This window comes from Papaver somniferum, chromosome 9 (genome assembly GCF_003573695.1).
Source record: "Papaver somniferum cultivar HN1 chromosome 9, ASM357369v1, whole genome shotgun sequence".
NCBI classification, from domain to species: domain Eukaryota; kingdom Viridiplantae; phylum Streptophyta; class Magnoliopsida; order Ranunculales; family Papaveraceae; genus Papaver; species Papaver somniferum.
This window is the reverse complement of record NC_039366.1, coordinates 116,379,607-116,398,124: the sequence shown is the minus strand read 5'-3', so window position 1 is coordinate 116,398,124 and position 18,518 is coordinate 116,379,607. Positions and strand designations below refer to the sequence as shown.

The 18,518-nt window shown below is 36.3% G+C and overlaps 3 protein-coding genes across 5 annotated transcripts; all 3 read right to left on the bottom strand.

The window, feature by feature from the left end:
* Nucleotides 1-5,249: 5,249 nt before the first annotated feature.
* Nucleotides 5,250-5,994, bottom strand: LOC113307926 (17.3 kDa class II heat shock protein-like). Its single transcript, XM_026556394.1, has one exon. It carries the CDS (start codon nt 5,857-5,859, stop codon nt 5,392-5,394), a length of 468 nt encoding a protein of 155 aa, XP_026412179.1. The 5' UTR covers nt 5,860-5,994; the 3' UTR covers nt 5,250-5,391.
* Nucleotides 5,995-8,453: 2,459 nt separating this feature from the next.
* LOC113307924 (17.9 kDa class II heat shock protein-like) lies at nt 8,454-9,261 on the bottom strand. Its single transcript, XM_026556393.1, has one exon. It carries the CDS (start codon nt 9,087-9,089, stop codon nt 8,610-8,612), a length of 480 nt encoding a protein of 159 aa, XP_026412178.1. The 5' UTR covers nt 9,090-9,261; the 3' UTR covers nt 8,454-8,609.
* Nucleotides 9,262-9,556: 295 nt separating this feature from the next.
* On the bottom strand, nt 9,557-11,418 carry LOC113307923 (protein trichome birefringence-like 34). Of its 3 annotated transcripts, none has more exons than XM_026556391.1 (6): nt 11,121-11,418; nt 10,967-11,051; nt 10,654-10,825; nt 10,368-10,564; nt 10,123-10,284; nt 9,663-10,033 (listed from the first exon to the last, which is right to left on the bottom strand). In XM_026556391.1, the coding sequence occupies exons 1-6, from the start codon at nt 11,338-11,340 to the stop codon at nt 9,688-9,690; spliced, it is 1,182 nt and encodes a 393-aa protein (XP_026412176.1). In that variant the 5' UTR covers nt 11,341-11,418; the 3' UTR covers nt 9,663-9,687. The 3 variants fall into 3 exon arrangements, with proteins under 3 accessions (XP_026412175.1, XP_026412176.1, XP_026412177.1); XM_026556392.1 differs by having other exon boundaries at nt 10,967-11,228; nt 11,332-11,389; XM_026556390.1 differs by having other exon boundaries at nt 9,557-10,033; nt 10,967-11,417.
* Between the last annotated feature and the right edge of the window lie 7,100 nt (nt 11,419-18,518).

Here is an 18,518-nt window from a genome sequence, read left to right as displayed (position 1 = left end):
AAAACACGAGGAACCATGATCATTGTTATGGGCGTGTGGGGAAGGTTGGTGGAGGACTCGTGGGGCGTGAAGCATTTTCGGGGTTTGACCATGTGGCTCAACATGCGCAGAGCCTCAACTGACAAAAACTAAAGCTCACCACTTCATCACGTCATCATCAGGTATTAAAAAATGCCGAAGAATTCAAAAAATAAATATTACTCCATAAACAATCATTTTCTCCGTCAGAAAAATGGAGCCCACTCGATTGAAAGAAGTCATGAAGTTCGATAGTCCATGGTCGGAGTCAAAGAAGGTCTTATCGACTGGGAAATTACCGCAATTCCAATCTTCCTTCACCCGCCAGAAAATCAATCCTCGTCGGCCATCAAAACTAGTCGTTGATTTCTTCAGCATAAACGATCGTCGGTCAGATATTGTAGATCATAATCGATGAAGCAATTGATGAAATATCATGCGTACATGGTACCATGGGATTAAGGTGCTAGTTAAACGAAGGCAAGTGAAGTGCAGTCAAGATAAGTGAAGTGCAGTCAAGTCTCCATCTAGATAATAGGATCAAGTCAATTGTAAATCCTCTATTCTAGATACACTAATTTTTACATGGTCAGAGATACAATTTCTTTACCTTCTTTATTCCTATCATCTATAAATAGGAAGAACCAAAGTAAATGTAACCATCCCTTTAAATTAAGTCTGGAGATCAATCTAATTCACCCTACGAGATTCTGTCAGTGGATGTAGTCGTTAGTGCAGAACCACTTTAATTTTCTTGTCTTATTTATTCATGTTTTGATTGATTTTGCTTAATTATGATCGTCTCGATATCCATAATGTTAAATCAACAACTAGAAGAATACATTTTTTAAGCAACAATGATATCCACTATGGGACAATATTCGGTGAGAAATTGACAGGATTGATAACTGCAAGATTAGGAGTGAGACCAGGAAAACTGAAAGAGATGTGATGAATCAGTTTACTAGGAATTATCAATAGGTACTATTCTAGTGTTCTTAGTTAGTGGCAGGTCCACCCACTAAAGCCCAGTAACGGTAGGTCCATGATTAAAAGAAAAGAAAAAAATGGACCTAATTTTTAAGCCCAGGTCCTGCACACGTGTGTGAATATTACGTGCATTTTTAGAATTCCCAAAATAGCCTTTACTATATATAACAGAAACATAAGCCAATTTCTCTCCACATTCTTTTTCTTCTCAGATTCAGTTTCTCTCTCTCTCCCCCTCTCCCTCTCCTCTTCTCTACTGATGCGGGAAATCTTGTTTTTTCTTCATTCATTTTCTTCATTCTTTAATTTCTACTTTTTTGTATTAGGATAATTCTAGTGCTCATTAGATCTGATCTCATCTCATCTGAGTATTTGCTTGTTTTTCAGGGCAGGAGATGTGCTTGGAAGGAGAGGAAATCGACAGCGTAAACAACTCTGGAGACTTCGTGGATTATTAGAACGATTATTTGTTGCACTCATTGTTCTTTTGATTTGTTGTATCTCTCTTTTCACTACTTTCAAGAGTACTACCAATTGCCCTGGGATTCACTCCGGTGTAAGTTCTCTCACACTCTTTAACTCATTTCTGTTTCAATTCGCGTTCATAGACATGAATCAAGTTAAGCCCCAGGTATTCAGCAAAAAAGATTTTTTATATTTGATGAGATTTAGGAAGAAATTATCATCATCAATCAAATTATTGTTGTATTGTGTGCTGGACACAATCTGAATGATTGGAAATATTGGGAATGATGATGGTGATGATATGAATGAGAACCTATTTTCTTTTTCTTTTTCTTGATCTTGCATTGTTTGGTGATTTTTTCGATCTGTACATATATATGGTCCTTTTTGATGTTTGATTTTTCGATCTCCATGCTTGATTAGTTTATTCTCGTGAAAATAGGTCAGATCTAGATGGATCCTCACATTTTTTGTTTATTTCGTTATGAGATTTGCCTATACTAGTTTCTTTTTGTTAGTTTTAGATTTTTTTCACTTTGTTTTTCTTTATGAACCATCAATACATATATGATGTATTGGTAGTTTTTGATGAAAATAGTTCAGATCATGCTTGTTGGTTGTTACAAATTGTTTGGATCAGCAGTACATATATGGAATACTGATAAAAATTGCTTTAATTTTGTTGTATTTGTAGTTTTTAATTTTTTTTTTGCTTGATCTAGAAGTACATATATGCAATACTGAGATATAACTGTTTTGATTTTGTTGTATTTGTAGATTTATAAGTTTTTTTTGACATGCAGTTGATTTTTACTTATGAATCATAGGTACATATATGGAATACCGAAAAGAACTTCCTTAATTTGATTATCTTTTTGTGTTTCGCTTCAAAACCACGCTTGTTTGTAGATTCAGATGTTATTATCCACAAGTACATATGTCAGATACTGATATGAAGTGCTCTTTGTTGTGTTTGATTCATAGTTTTGTCACCTTTTTAGTCTTATCCTTCAGTAAGTATGTTAAATACGGTAATATGTCTTTCGATTCTCTTATTTTTCATAGATCTGTCACCTATTCTTGTCATGCAATTGATTTGTAATTCAAGAATCTTTAGTACATATGTCACATAGTGATAGTAAGTGCTTTTTGTTGTGTTTGATTCAGTACGTGTGTGAAATACTGAAATAGATTCTAGTTTTGTTGATGTGTTTTACGCGGTACGTATTCATATACAGGTTTGTACTCGCCATTTTGCAGGTACAACCATGGTTTAATTTCCCTCCTTTTGGTATTGCTTCTTTTTCTCCCGCTGATGTACCTATGAAATCCATGAAAAGTAGATTACTGTGTAGAATAGGCTTTCATTGGTGTTTCCTTTTGCCGTGTGTTGTTTTTGCTGCTCAAAACCACCGTTACTCCATTGGTACTGCCTTTTGGTATTGCTTCTCAACCATATGTATCAAACGACATCAAAGTTGGCTGGGAGACAACCGGCCGTTGATGATGAGCATATGGAGTTGGTACTATGGTGTTGAGCTGTTAATATTGAACTAAAGCCCCAACTGCTATGGAGTTGCATTAGCCAATACAGTCTCCATGAGTCGTGTATACAAATAACTAACCTTAAGTTAATTACTATCAAAGAATATTCCTATCTTGCAACGATTGTCGTTTTTAAGAATGCATTTTAGCTCCAGTCTGTTCTCCCTGACACCAATGTTGATCTTTTTTTTATCAACTCTATATACAACTAAATGGTTAACCATTTCTTTATTTTTCCTTTGCAGGAAGAGTCGACCAAAGATGAGAAAAATGCTATTGAAAAATCGCCACAATAATAGGGATTTTCTGGTGTAGAATGATTGCTCTCACAGGTTTGGTTCAGTTAATATGTTAACTTAACTTTCTTATTTATCATCTGGACAGTTGTTAATGCTGACTAAGTTGAACACATCAGATGAAACAATGGTTTTGATAAAGCTTAGGAAATGAGCATAAATTGGAGACATGGCGTAGAACTCAGGAATTGATTTAGATGTCTTTGAAAAGAATTCTTCTTCAGTGGAACATTAATTGATTTTTTCATGACCATTGTCTTCTATATTGATATTAGCTGATTCAGGAGTTTGGGTTTTGCTATTTTATTATCCTATCGAGTATATATTTCCATGACAATAATAGAGCCTTGCAAGCAGATTAAATTTATTAATATGTGCGCATATCTGAGTTGCATAACAAATGTGACATAGAGAACTTTGTTGTTGGAACAGATGTGTACTTTTCTCAGTAACACTCAAGGTTGGGGTTCCTTCATTGATCCACCGAATTGCAATCCTTGTGCTTGCTTAGAACCATTTTTATTTTAGATGTTAAATTAATGTCTCCAGCGTTTCAGATTCGGCTCTTCTTAGATTTGATTAAGCTACTGCTGATAAAAAATTTCTCATTATGTGTAACAATCGACAGGTAAAATCATTGATAACCTCCCATGGTAATTTGAATTTAATTACACCTCTTTTAAATTCTTTATGGCTATGATTGAGGAAAACTACTAATGTTAGCTTCGGGGTAAAGCGCAGCTTATGCTGTAAATGTCTTCTCATTGTTGATACTAATGTTTTTTTTTTCTTAATGTATTAACTGTTTGTGTATTAGATGCTTTGGATTAATGGCAGGGGCATCAAGAATGCCAATTAAGTGCTTCCAGTTTAGTTTTTTGGTTGTCGATTAACTGTAAGAAACTAGCAAAAACAAAAAACATAGTTGCACGACTTATTTCAGCAGAAGTAATATAGTTTTTCAGTTATATTATGACTGGATTTCTATGAGATTGCTGCTTTTGTTGACCAGACTTCGATGTATTTCTGCAGGATTTATTGGTGGAGACCGCGACAGAGCAGGATGGCTCAGTCAGTAATATCACCGTGCAGCCCACAGTTTTTCAGATTCATTAAATTCTGGATTTATTGGTGGAGACCATTTGTCGTGTATTATGAGTTTTATTTGCATTGGTTTGTATGGTTCCTCAAATTAGACTCTGTATGTTTGGGCATAAGTTATGGCCCCTATGATGAACATTTTAATTTTTGTGTGTCTGCAGGCATCGACACTAGCAGTACGTAAAGCGAGTCAATCTATATGCAGTTAAGAAGAAAACGATAATAGAAGATCCTTGCTTTGCTCCCAGAAGCATGGAAATATAGTCGAAGAAAAATTATAATCATCACAATGTATGTGATGTAACACGTTTTCTAATTTATTTATCATTGATTCTTACAGATTTGTACGCTACCTGGAAGCAGTGCAGCAAATATGTACTCGAATTTGTAAGCATTCAGATATATAATCGGATTTGTAAGCAGTACGACAGATATGTACTCAGATTTCTAAGCAGTGCGACAGATATGTACTCAAATTTGTAAGCAGTGCAGCAAATATGTACTCGAATTTTTAAGCAGTGTACCAGATATGTACTCAAATTTGTAAACAGTGTAGACACACACGTTTGGTAGTAATGGGCATTATGGACATTTCCATGTTTTAATTAATTTTGGACTTCCGGATAAAAAAAAAAAACGATTGGCCCCTACTATAAATAACTATATGGACCTAGGACCAAACAAGAAATTTTACATCAGTTTACCGTATTATCCAGAACCTGATTTGACGACTGGGCTTGTTCCTCTCACTAATCACATCCGCTGGTCAGTTTTGTACTGCCGATTGACGGAGCTATTGCAGTCAACGTCGGAGACTATTTCCAGGTAACGAAATTTCAATGAAGATAAACTTAATATTTTATTTATTTTTAATTATAATTAAAAGTAGACCAGACCATTAAAAGTTCTAAAACACACAAAGAAAGAGTCATTTCAAAGTTCAAACATACATCTACGAAAAACTTGCTCCATTTTCTCAGGCAACTTGAACCTGAATAGTCCTAGGCTTCTTAGGCTCAGGTGGAGGCAATTTCTTAACAGTGATAGTAAGAACACCATCAACACAAACAGCAGAAATTGCATCAAGATTTGCATTTTCAGGTAATATAAATTTCCTCATAAATTTCCCAATTCTTCTTTCCATCCTCACATATTTCACTTCTTTCTCCTTCTCGTCTTCCCTTTGCCGGATTCCGATCACAACAAGAACATTATTTTCTTCAACTTGAACTTTGATTTCCTCTGATTTCAACCCTGGCATGTCAAGTACAAACACATAGGAGTCTGGGTACTCCTTGATATCAGCTGGTGTTGCCGCCATAGCTTTTGCATCTCTAACATATTTTGTCGATGGAGTGTTCACTGATTCATGATCTGATACGCCAAGCATGTCTTGAAGACCTGAGAAAATTGGATCATTGAAACCAATTACTCTGAAAGCCATCGCTGTTGATGTTTTCTTCTTGCAACAGTACTACGATGATTGCTTGAATGTAGATTGTAGAGATTTTGATTTTTCTAAACCTGAAATTCGATTGATGTTTTGATAGCAAATCTATGCAAGTGGTATTTATATAGAGCTGTTTGTGAGATTTTGCTTTATTAGAATTCTTCTGGTAGTTTCTCCATCGATCCAGAAGCTTGTAGAATTTTAAAAATCGGAATAAAACACCTGGATATCTGGAACTTACTAGAAAAGTCTAAATTTGATCTTTGCCTCTCTACAGAACCAAACTGGGCTTTGGGAAAGGAGGCTAATGAAGTCTCATTCCATTTGGCCCAAGCTCAGAATTAGACTATATATGCAGAACGAAAACATTTCATTGTAAAACGAAGTTCCTTGAATTTGAAACAAGTGTAATTTAGAGGTGCTAATGCTTTTACATTTTTCTTTTGGTATATCAGATGATTTCAAATGACAAATACAAAAGTGAGGAGCATCCAGTATTGCTAATGGTGCGACAGAAGCAAGGATTTATTCCACCTTGCAGGAGTAAGCAATGAAGTTGTCACTATGGCCAGAGCTTTTATCAGCTGAAAACCCTTAAAAGAATTTTGGAAGCCAGGTCAAGGTAAAGCTATCTCTCCCAACATTTCGTAAAATGCATTTAAAATTGCTGAGAGAGACAATGATATTCAAAATTAGTGAAATTTTACAACTTGTCAATTACTTCTTTTGTTTCTTCTTTTCATTTCAAGTAAATAGTCTTACATTTACGACATTTCCACAAAACTATATTCATTAGGAAAAAATGTAAGCATAAAGGAGCTCATTCCAAGTATCCGAAACTCCTGGGAGACACCAATGAGTACAGTCAGAATAACTAGCAGGGTTTAATATTTGTTCTCGAGTTAAAGGAACCCATTGTTTTCGATGAATAGAAGGATGGCCTTCTTTTCTGTATTCTGACAGTTGCGTTATGTTAATTATTTTTACATTAACACCTCTGACTTTCAACTCGTCAAGTGTTTTTTCAACGACGTTCATCATATTAGGATCTGATCCTCTACCCTGGTAATGCTGTTGCGAAATTGGCTTGGTTTCGTTGCAACAATTACCTTCTTTGGCTGTGCTCCATTCCTCTTCCCTTTTCCCTTTTGCATTTTAATGATTGGAAAGTGTCAAGTGAAGTGACTAGTGTGTGTAGGGGTATATTTGCAAGCCATATATTGAACATCTGTTGTTTGACTACAGGCATGATCGAGCTGTTTGGAGGGGTATCAATGTTAACATCGACAATGTGAGAACTTCTTGTAACAGTGTATCTGAATGTTCTCCAGTTGGTTTATATAAAACAATGGCTGCTCTGATGACAAATGGCTCTACTCTTTAATTATTGGAGCATGGATTTTGTGGAAGGATGGATGCGAGTGCATCTTTCAGGGAGTTAAACCCAACCCTCATAATGCTGTTTACATGCATCTGTTAGCAGTAACACTGATATTTGCTCCTCCTGCATTTCACAGTGGAAACCGCCTGATCCAGGCATTCTCAAACTGAATGTTGATGCATCTTTTGATCCTAATACTAACCAACTCGGCACTGGTGTCATCCTACAGGATCATGCAAATAACTGCGAACGGATCATAGGAAGCTATTCTAATGGAGCTTTGGGTGCAGAAGCTGGGGAATGCATGGCTATACTTAAAGCTTTGGTTTGGGCATCAGAGAAACGACTCACCAGGATTTACATAAAAGCTGATGCTAAGTTTGATCATTCCATCCGTCACTGACGACTATTTACTTATTTAATGGGAGAATAGGTTATCACTCGAAATTGACATGTGACCAGGAATGTAAGAGTGTTAGATACCTAATTCGGTTATCACTGGAAATCAATGAAGTCGGATCCGGTAACAATAAATTTGCCCGTCAATTTCCCACCAACAGGCGGCGGGCATTTGCGTGTCCATCACTAATGCAGCTTTATAGCACTACCGTATTCGCATGGGCATGGGTATTGGTATGGGCATTCGTGAAATCAAATCAGCCTTGGGTTTGACCATGTGGCTCAACATGCACAGTGCCTCAACTGATAACTAATGCTCACAACTTCTTACCAAATATTAAAAATTGCTTCAGGAAAAGAAAAAATAATCAAATGCTAAAGAATTATAACGACGGAGGCAAAAAATAAATACTAGTAATAAACCATCGATTGAAAAAAGTCATGAAGTTGGATGATCCATGGTTGGAGTCAAAGGTCTTATCGACCGGGGAATTACCTCAATTCCAATCTTCCTTCACCCGCCAGAAAATCAATCCTCGTCGATTTTTTCAGCATAAACGATCGCCGTTCAGATATTGTAGATCATCGATGAAGCAATCTCATCCGTTAAATGAACAACCAGAAGAATACATACTTCGGTTTTTCATTTTTAAGCAACAATGGTATCCGCTATGGGACAATATACGGTGAGAAATTGACGAGTGCAAGATTAGGATGTAATGAATCGTCAAATCAGCTGGTCAGTTTTGTACCGCCGATTGACGGAGCTATTACAGTCAACGTCGCAGACTTTTTCCGGGTAAGAAAATTTCAAGATGAACTTAAATTTTATTTATTTTTAATTAAAAGTACACCATAGACCACTAAAAGTTCTAAAACAAAGTAAAACGCACAGAGAAAGAGTCATTTCAAAGTTCAAACATACATCTACGGAAATCTTGCTCCGGCATGACACACCATTTTCTTAGGCAACTTGAACCTGAATAGTCCTAGGCTTCTTAGGTTCAGGTGGAGGCAATTTCTGAACAGTGATAGTAAGAACACCATCAACACAAACAGCTGAAATTGCATCAAGATTTGCATTTTCAGGTAATATAAATTTCCTCATAAATTTCCCAATTCTTCTTTCCATCCTTACATATTTAACTTCTTTCTCCTTTTCGTCTTCCCTTTGCCGCATTCCGGTCACAACAAGAACATTATTATCTTCAACGTGCACTTTGATTTCCTCTGATTTCAGCCCTGGCATATCAAGTACAAACACATATGAGTCTGGGTACTCCTTGATATCAGCTGGGGTTGCTGCCATTGCTTTAGCATCTCTGACGTATTTTGTTGATGGTGTGTTCGATGATGATTTTTCAACTTCATGATCTGATACGCCGAGCATGTCTTGAAGACCTGAGAAAATTGGATCGTTGAAACCAATTACTCTGAAAGCCATCGATGTTGATATTTTCTTCTTGTAACAGAACTACGAGGATTGCTTGAAAGTAGATTGTAGAGATTTTGATTTATTTAAACCTGAAATTCGATTGATGTTTTGATAACAAATCTATGCAAGTGGTATTTATATAGAGCTGTTTCTAAGATTTTGCTTTATTAGAATTCTTCTGGTAATTTCTCCATCGATCCAGAAGCTTGTAGAATGTTAAAAACCGGAATAAAACACCTGGAAATCTGGAACTTACTAGAAAAGTCTAGATTTGATCTTTGCCTCTACAGAACCAAACTGGGCTTCGGGAAAGGAGGCTAATGAAGTCTCATTCGATTTGGCCCAAACTCAGAATTCAGATTATATATGTAGAAGAAAAACATTTAGTTCTAAAAAAACGAAGTTCCTTGAATTTGAAACAAGTGTAATTTAGAGGTGCTAATTTTGTTACATTTTTCTTTTGGTATATCAGATGATTTGAAATGACAAATACAAAAGTGATATTCAAGATTAGTGTAATTTTTACAACTCTTCAATTACTTCTTTTGTTGCTTCTTATCAAGAAAATAGTCTTGCATTTACAACATTTTTCACAAAACTATATTCATTAGGAAAAAATGTAAGCATAAAGAAGCTCATTCCAAGTATCGGGAACTCCTGGCAGACACCAATGAGTACAATCAGAATAACTAGCAGGGTTTAATGTTTGTTCTTGAGTTAAAGGAACCCACTGTTTTCTATGAATAGAAGGATGGCCTTCCTTTCTGTATTCTGACAGTTGTGTTACCTTAAGTATTTTTATATTAACACCTCTGACTTTCAACTCGTCAAGTGCTTGTTCAACGACGTTCATCATATTAGGATCTGATCCTCTACCCTTGTAATGTTTCTGGGAAATTGGCTCGGTTTCGTTGTAACAGTTGCCTTCTTTGGCAGTGCTCCATTCGTCTGCCCTGTTGCATTTTAATGATTGGTGAGTGTCAAGTGAAGTGTGTGTAGGGATATATTTGCAAGCCATAAGGAAGCGAAGGAAATTGGTTACCAGGTGTGTGTAGGTGACATGCTGACAAAAAACAGCTCGGTCTTGGTGTGGTTGACATGAATTTCAAGCCAGTCAGACCATGTTTTCAGAGCCATTTCATAGCTGCGCAGCATTTCCATGTCTTTGTACATTCCCTCATCCGGATGTTCAAAAGAACCCCATCTGGTCAGAAACATACGATTTTCATCAGGTGAAGGACGGAAGGACACGAGCAAACGGTTGAATGTATTAGAAATCCAACTTACAAGACTTTCATTTTGGGTCTTCTCCACCAAAGGTAGGAATTGAAGACGAGTATGTCAGCATCCGTCCAATGAATCGCGTGTTTTTCGATCGCTTGGGCTCTCACTATTCGATCTGGTAATCGATGAAGCAGCGGATTGTCCGAGTTAGATTCAACCAACAATGGTGCCCAATAAAACTCAATGGTCGCATTATATTCCTACAATTTTTGTGGTCACCCATATGTCAGTTTGAACCATAACGCATACATTCACCTCTCTGGAGTTTAGCAAAAAAACGAGAACTTACAATGGCACTAAAGATTTTGAGAGAACCGTTGATATGCACTGACTTGAGTGATGATGGGATTACAGATTCCACCAGACAAACCATGGAAACCCATTGATTTCTGTTAAGTGAATCTCCAACATAAACCATCCTTTTCCCTCTCAATCTCTCCAGTAATGCTTTGGCGTTGAACCTAGCTTGTTTTACATTGAATCAATATATAGAAAATTTTAACTTCGGTTTCTATTTGCATCCAACATGAAACCCAAAGAAAAACAAATAGCAATTAGTAGCTTAAATTAGAAGACATCAACAAAGTTTAAATTGTAATGACCTTGGTAGGTCGCACTGGTCGGGCTGCCATCTCCAGTTCTGATAGCTTAAATCCTTTCTTCCAAACTTCTCACAAGCCAACTCGTCTGACATGAATGAGCATTGTTTCTCAGAATACAAAGGATATGATGTCGAGTTATCGTATACCCACTTACCTGAAAAAAGATCACAACTCGACGTCAACGATACTGATTCGCTATAACCCTTTGCTGTAGCTGTAGAGGTCGTAAGAATATCTTCGAAGACGAGCCATGTACTTTTGCCTGTCATATAAACTATAAGAACAATGAAGGTGGCAACTGGAACTGTTATTAGGGAATGCAAACGATCTTTTAGCCCCAGAATTCCCAAGACCAAGTAGTATACCTTAACCATATTATACTAGTTAGTCTTTTGATGAATCATCAATCAACTTCTCTTCTACTACTCTATTTGTTTCTGGATTTTTGTATATATGTTGCTGGTTCCTTTTTAAGTCTAGGGATGATGGTTGTTGGTCATACGTTGTCATGGTTAGGTTGCTATACAAATTTTAAAAAATAATTAGGTGTGGAAATTTTTGTCATGGTAATTTTCCCACAGTCCCTCTGATGAAAATTTAATGCTGATAACTTTGATTTGAAACAATTTTAATTTTTAAACTACAGTGGAGTTGCTAAGACGCATGCACCAGTGAGTCAGGGACGCATAGTACCCGTAGCATGTTGCGATTTTTTCAGAACTCGCTCTTGTTAAGCTGCAGCATATCGAGCTTAATGCAACAAAGCCTGCTCTATCTAACATCTTTTGGTTTCTTTAAGTTGGCACAAACAAAAACAGCTGCAAAGAGAAGTAGTACACTCTTTTCGCATTACCAACAATGGGTATTTTGGTCATATCTGCTAGTGATTCTTTTAGCCAAAATACTGTATAGTTAGGAGTTAGGTCGTAGTGGTTGATCAATCCAACTCTATATCCTACGTAAGTGGAAGGTTGTAACCCACTTTCAAAGCAAAAAATGATTATGAAAAATGCTTACAATTGGGGTTTAAATAAAGATTAATATAGGAGGTATTAGTATTTTTGGCCTGCCAAGATGGTATTTAGTAATAAATATGATCTCCCTATCAGTGAAACTTTACCCACCTCACTACATACAAATGAGTTTATGAGGTTGGTAATGGGAAAAAAACATTGTCCTTGGAAGGGAAGCAACAACACTAATTCATTAACTAAGAGCGGATTATTCTGATGGCCTTGAAAATTTTGGGCCATTCTTGTGGCCTAGAAATTGTTTAGGAAATATCTTTTTTTTCTTCATAAAACCCTAAATTACATTTTAAAATTAAAAACTCAAGATAGGATATGTTATGTAACTGAGTCGAGCTCAAGGATCTTTCGATTTCACACTCAACAAAATCAAACCTCACTGAAGAGTTACAATGAAAATTCGTCAATTGCATTTTAACCATTTCTCGTATCTGAATCAAAGGTAACACATGTATACTTGTTACAGCAAGGTTCGGTCGAACTCGCAAGGTTTGCTATCTCAAGCTTGTTGTCAAATTTAGTGGCACAAAACTATATCTTGATTTCTAATCTATATTTAATTAGTCAAGTCTTGGACTAGGATTAGAAGTGTGTAGTTAAGTATCAAACATCACAGAATTACCTATTGAAGACGGAGATCAGCCGTAAACATTTTGAGAACTTCATCAACTAAAGGCATGTGAAGACTGAATCATTCTATTTACTCACATGATTATCACTCTTTTTTTATAAGACTAAGTCGTATGACTACGTGGACGTTAAACATTGCATAGAAGAAGTTTCCAGTCATGATTGTCTTGTTGAAATCTCGAAATATGATTCAAGCAATAGTCATTCATATACTGGATGAATTTAGTTAAGAACAATTTATTGTTTGTGAACTAAGTTATGATTCAAGTTGATCATTTGAAAATATCCCAAGCGATGATATTCGTCATTGATGTCATTTGGGAATGTTTCAAACTGATTATAAGAGAGATATAGAACTACTAAAAATCGGGATACTTGACGGTGCACGTACCGGCGTAACTGTGTGGGTTCCGGATCAGTGGTACGGATAACTATTACGCGTACCGATGTAGCTCTAATTCAGTTACGTCTCATGGTACACGTACCCAATACGCATACCAAAATAGTCTGAGTTCGTGAATTGGCTTATGGTACACGTACCTAGTACACATACCAAAATAGTCTGAGTTCGGAAACTGACTTACGGTATATGTACCCAATATGTGAACTAAAATAGTCCGTTCGGAAAATTTCCTTACGGGCACACAAACCCGGTACACGTACCTTAGGAGTGTAAGTTCACGAATTGGGTTGGTACACATACGCGGTATGCATACCATTCTGCTGAATATTTTCAGATGCACTCAAATTATTTTCTACGATATGTTTGGCATTTGATTAACTCTCAAAAACACCTCTTAGACATATTTGATCACTTAATCACTCGTGATTGTGCATCAAGATTAAAGTCTAAAGTGTTAAATGAATATGACTAAGCTTATGGTTCAAATGGTTAACCTACCATGAACTATCATTATACACGGTTCGGTTACGACTGACCAAACTGTATATTCTACTATGTGATTTCAAGTCGAATTTCTAGTATGCTTACGTAAAACCCTAACCAGTGTTTCATCAAACATAGAATGTTTTTGCTTGATTCCCAAGCTATCTTAGCTTGAATCATAAGCGGCCTTTGATCTTGAAAATCTTTGAATCGAGAGACTCAAACAACTAGGAAATTTTATCCTTGGCACTTTAATATATCCTAGTTGTATACTAGAGTCGTGCTCTATTAAGCTAGGTTTCATATCATAAACATAATTAGGTTAACGACTTGTTAGAGCACTGCTCGGTCGAACTCGCAAGCGTTGTTATCTCAAGCTTGTTGTCAAGTTTAGTTGCCAAAACTATAAGTCTTGATTTCTAGTCTACTTATAGCTAAGTATCGGATTAGGATAGTAAGTGTAGTTGAGCATTATACTTCACGGCGTTCATCGATTGAAGACGAAGAACTACTAAGGGGGTCTTGTGGAACTTCATCAACAAAAGGTATGTGGAGACTTGAACTCATCTATCACTCAAAAGTCTATCTACTATTTGAGACAAAAGTCGTATAACTATATAGACTTCGATTATACACATTTGATATTTCAGTTGAGTTTAACTCGCTTACATATTTCTCAAAATATGTGTTGGTAAGCTTTCGCTTTAACCAAGTTCATCTTATATTCTTGACGAAAGTCAAAACTTGATCATGTGAAAATCGCCTGGTAACATCTTACATGATTTGTCTGAGACAATCATTTGATGTAGACTTGGAATGTTTTTTATTGATCATTCGATCACTTGAAATTTGCTTTGAAGCTAATAGTTTGTGTGAGACAGCTATTGTCGTCTTCAAAGAATGTTTCAATGATTGAAATAGGAGTTTAAAACAATTAACCATGATTGGATATAGCACAGTATGCGTACTTGTATGCTAACTGTTGCATGTTATCCCAAGTCCGGGAACCATAATATGCATACCCGTATGCGTACTAGTTGGTTTGATGAAAGTCCGGGAACCTAGTATGCATACCCGTATGCATACTGGCGTAAAGTTCACGTCCAGAAATTCAACTGAGTTTGGAGGTAGCGTACCCGTTCGCACACACTGGCGGACCCAAACTAAGTCCGGCCACTTAGGTATACATACCCATTTGCATACTTGAGTAGTTTATGTTCTAAAATCGATTTGTTCATGAACTAATACATTTACATATTAAGGAATGCAATCTTTTGCAACCGTGGATATAATGTTCATGAATTGATTCGAGTGAATCAAAATCGATTTTGCTTCAATTGTGTCTTATATACTTCTACGAGAATATAAACAATTGAACAACTCTAGAACTAGTTTCATTTGAGTTATTTGAACTAGTTATGGTTAAGATGAATAAGGTTGATATGAAAGTGTTCATATGGCTAACTTCGGTTAACTATTGTTGAGCCAACAAGGTGTACATGTTTAGGTACGAATACTCATATCTAAATGAAGTCACTTTTCATTTGTCTTTAACAAGTTAAGTTTGATCTAACGGTTGAAAGATATTAGCTTTAGTCTAACCAGATTTTCATCTAACGGTGAATATTGAATGCTTTATTACCAAGGTAACATTGATTACAAACCCTGATTTGAAGACTATATAAGGGAGAACTCTAGCAACTGGAAAACCTAATCCCCACAACTCCTGTGTGATACTAGTTGCGACTAGATTCGCTTCTCCTTTAACCTTAGGTTTTTTCCAAAACCTTGTATGTTAACGACTTGAAGACTTCATTGGGATTGTGAAGCCAGACCCAACTATTTTCTATGTAGTTGCGTGTTCTGATCTTGCTGTATTCTATCGTATTGAGTACTATATTCTCTAAGATTTTCTCGAGATTTAATCTCCGATAGGCAAGATAAAAAGTAGTAACAAACATCTTCGTCTCATCGTTTGTGATTCCACAATGTCTTGTTTCGCTATCATACGATTAAGATTATTGTGAGGTGATTGATATTGCTATGTTGTTCTTCAGAAATATAATACCAGTGTATCAATTGGTTATGGTTCACCTTGATTTATCAAAAGACGGAACAAAAAATATAATGCGGAATAGAAATAACACAGACACTAGAATTTTGTTAACTAGGAAACCGCAAATGCAGAAAAACCCCGGGACCTAGTCCAGATTTGAACACACACTGTATTAAGCCGCTAAAGACACTAGCCTACTCCAAACTAACTTCGGTCTGTACTGTAGTTGAACCCCAATCAATCTCACACTGATCCAAGGTACAGTTATGCTCCTACGCCTTTGATCCCAGCAGGATGCTACGTACTTGATTCCCTTAGCTGATCTCACCCACAACTAAGAGTTGCTACGACCCAAAGTCGAAGACTTTAATAAACAAATATGTATCACACAGAAAAGTCTACGGTAATAGATAAATCCGTCTCCCATGAATATACCTACGAGTTTTGTTCCGTCTTTTGATAAGTCAAGGTGAACAGGAACCAATTGATAACCCAGACTTATATTCCCAAAGAACAACCTAGTATTATCAATCACCTCACAATAATCTTAATCGACGCAACGAAAAAAGATATTGCGGAATCACAAACGATGAGACGAAGATGTTTTTGATTACTTTTCTATCTTGCCTATCGGAGATATAAATCTCAAGCCAATTATTTCAATTGTACGCAAATCGATCGAATCAACAAGATCAGATCACACAACTACAAGAAAAGTAGTATCGGTCTGGCTTCACAATTCCAATGAAGTCTTTAAGTCGTTAGCCTGGTTTAGAGAAGAAAACCCAAGGTTAAAGGAGAATCGATAGAAAAAACACACGAAAAAGAAGATAAATTTAGGATTCCTGGGAATATAATTCCCTTCCCAATGTCCAAAAATACCATTATCATAAAGCTTTTCTCCCCATTAGAAAACCATTTTTAACGCTCCCCATTAGAAAACTGTTTTTAACGTAAATGAAACTCTAGCTTATGCAACTACTATCACACGTAAGGTGTGGGGATTAGGTTTCCCAGTTTCTAGAGTTCTCCCTTATATAGTCTTTCAAATCAGGGTTTGCAATCAATGTTAGCTTGGTAACAAAGCATTCAATATTCACTGTTAGATGAAAACCTGATTAGATTCAAGCTAATATTTCTCAACCGTTGGATCGAAAACTTAGCTTGTTACGCACAAATGAAATGTCCAATTTTGGGTTTATGTAACCGTTCCCAAACATTAACATTTGTTGGTTCAACAATAATTAACCAAATGGTTAGCCATATGATCACTTTCATATCCACCATATTCTTCTTCACCGTAACTAGTTCAAATGACTCAAATGAACTAGTTAGAGAGTTTTTCAATTGCTTAGATCTTATGTAACTACACAAGACACAATCGAAGCAAAAACGGTTTGATTCACTCGAATCGGTTCATGAACTTTATAGCCACGGTTTGCAAAAGCATTCCTTAGTTTATAAAAACATGAGTTCAAGAACAACTGATTTTAGATATAACCTACTCAAGTTCGCGGACTGGGTTCGCGGACTTAAGCTCACGGAAGGAGTTCACAAGCTCCAGCAGAAATTCTCGGGTCGAGAACTTCCGCCAGTTCACGGACTGAGTTCGCGGACTTGTCTCACGCCACATTCCGTTTCTCTTGATCAACAAAGTTCGCAAACTTTGGTTCAAGGAATAAGGACTTATACATATATGTGTTTCCACAACAATGCTTATATCCTACCAATGGTTATGTAATCTAAACTCTCATTTCAATCATTGAAATATTCTCAGAGGACGTTATATAGCCGTTATTCACAAACCATTTTTCGTCAAAGCAATTTTCAAAGTGATTGAAACATAACATGACATTCATCACTAGGTAAAGATGAATTTTGCTAAAGCGAAAGCTTACCGACACATATTTCGAGAAATAGATAGGCGAGATAAACTCGGCTAGAAATAGCAAATGTGTATAATCAAATTCTATATATCAAAACGACTTTTGTCTCAAGAGTAGGAGATAGAGTAAATAGACTTTTGAGTGACAAATAAGTTCAAGTCTCCACATACCTTTTAGTCGATGAAGTTCCACCAGTTCCTTGAGTAGTCCTTCGTCTTGTATGATGATTTCCATGGAGTCTTGAGGTCAATTGCAGTTTCTATCCTAGTCCGAGACCTTTAGCTATATAGGCTATAAATCAAGACTTATAGTTTTGATCAATAACATTGACAAACACGCTTGAGATAGCAACGCATGCGAGTTCCACCGAACAATGCTCTAACAATCTCCCCCTTTGTCAATTTTAGTGACAAAACTATTAATACATATGGAATTCAAAAAATAAATAAATTAGCTTTTGTAGCTCCTATTCCACATGTCTAATCTTCAACATTACTCGAAATCTTTGTCACTTCCAAGTACTCCAATGATCCCAAAGGTTGTAAGTTTAGCATCATCGTTGTTGAAAATCCGTAGCTATAAGAACAAGAAAACAATAGTTCTCAATCATTGTTATACAGTGTCATAGTATCATTATACAACGTCAAAGTTCAATTGTATCACAACTTCAACAACAATACTATGGTGATATGTATCACTCCCCCTTAGTCAATACTCCATCTCACATGGAAACCACTCCCCCTTACATAATGATCCAAAAACCATATGTATTTGTAGTGTGAACTACATATTAATTCTCCCCCTTTTTGTCAATAAAATTGGCAAAGGTACAAGAACGGGATCCTAATGAAATTTCCAAAAGAGACATTTCATGATCAAAAGAAAGAAACACATGTCAACTTATTCAGATGCAATCATAAAGCCGAAGCTAGATGCATTCATCAAGGATTTTAAAGATACAAGATAACCCCTATAATATTCCATAGCCGCACTCCCCACAAAGATTTGGCAATTAAGCGCAAGTTCAAAAAGAACTCTCCCCCATAATATGTCATTCCCGAAAGAA

Bases quoted from the DNA above. Each gene is read 5' to 3' on its own strand.
- LOC113307926 (XM_026556394.1), bottom strand. From the start codon at position 5,859: ATGGCTTTCAGAGTAATTGGTTTCAATGATCCAATTTTCTCAGGTCTT.
- LOC113307924 (XM_026556393.1), bottom strand. From the start codon at position 9,089: ATGGCTTTCAGAGTAATTGGTTTCAACGATCCAATTTTCTCAGGTCTT.
- LOC113307923 (XM_026556390.1), bottom strand. From the start codon at position 11,340: ATGGTTAAGGTATACTACTTGGTCTTGGGAATTCTGGGGCTAAAAGAT. The intron at 10,826-10,966 runs GTCATTACAATT...AAAACAAGCTAG, and splicing joins GACCAGTGCGACCTACCAAG to GTTCAACGCCAAAGCATTAC. The intron at 10,565-10,653 runs GTAAGTTCTCGT...CAAAAATTGTAG, and splicing joins TCAAAATCTTTAGTGCCATT to GAATATAATGCGACCATTGA.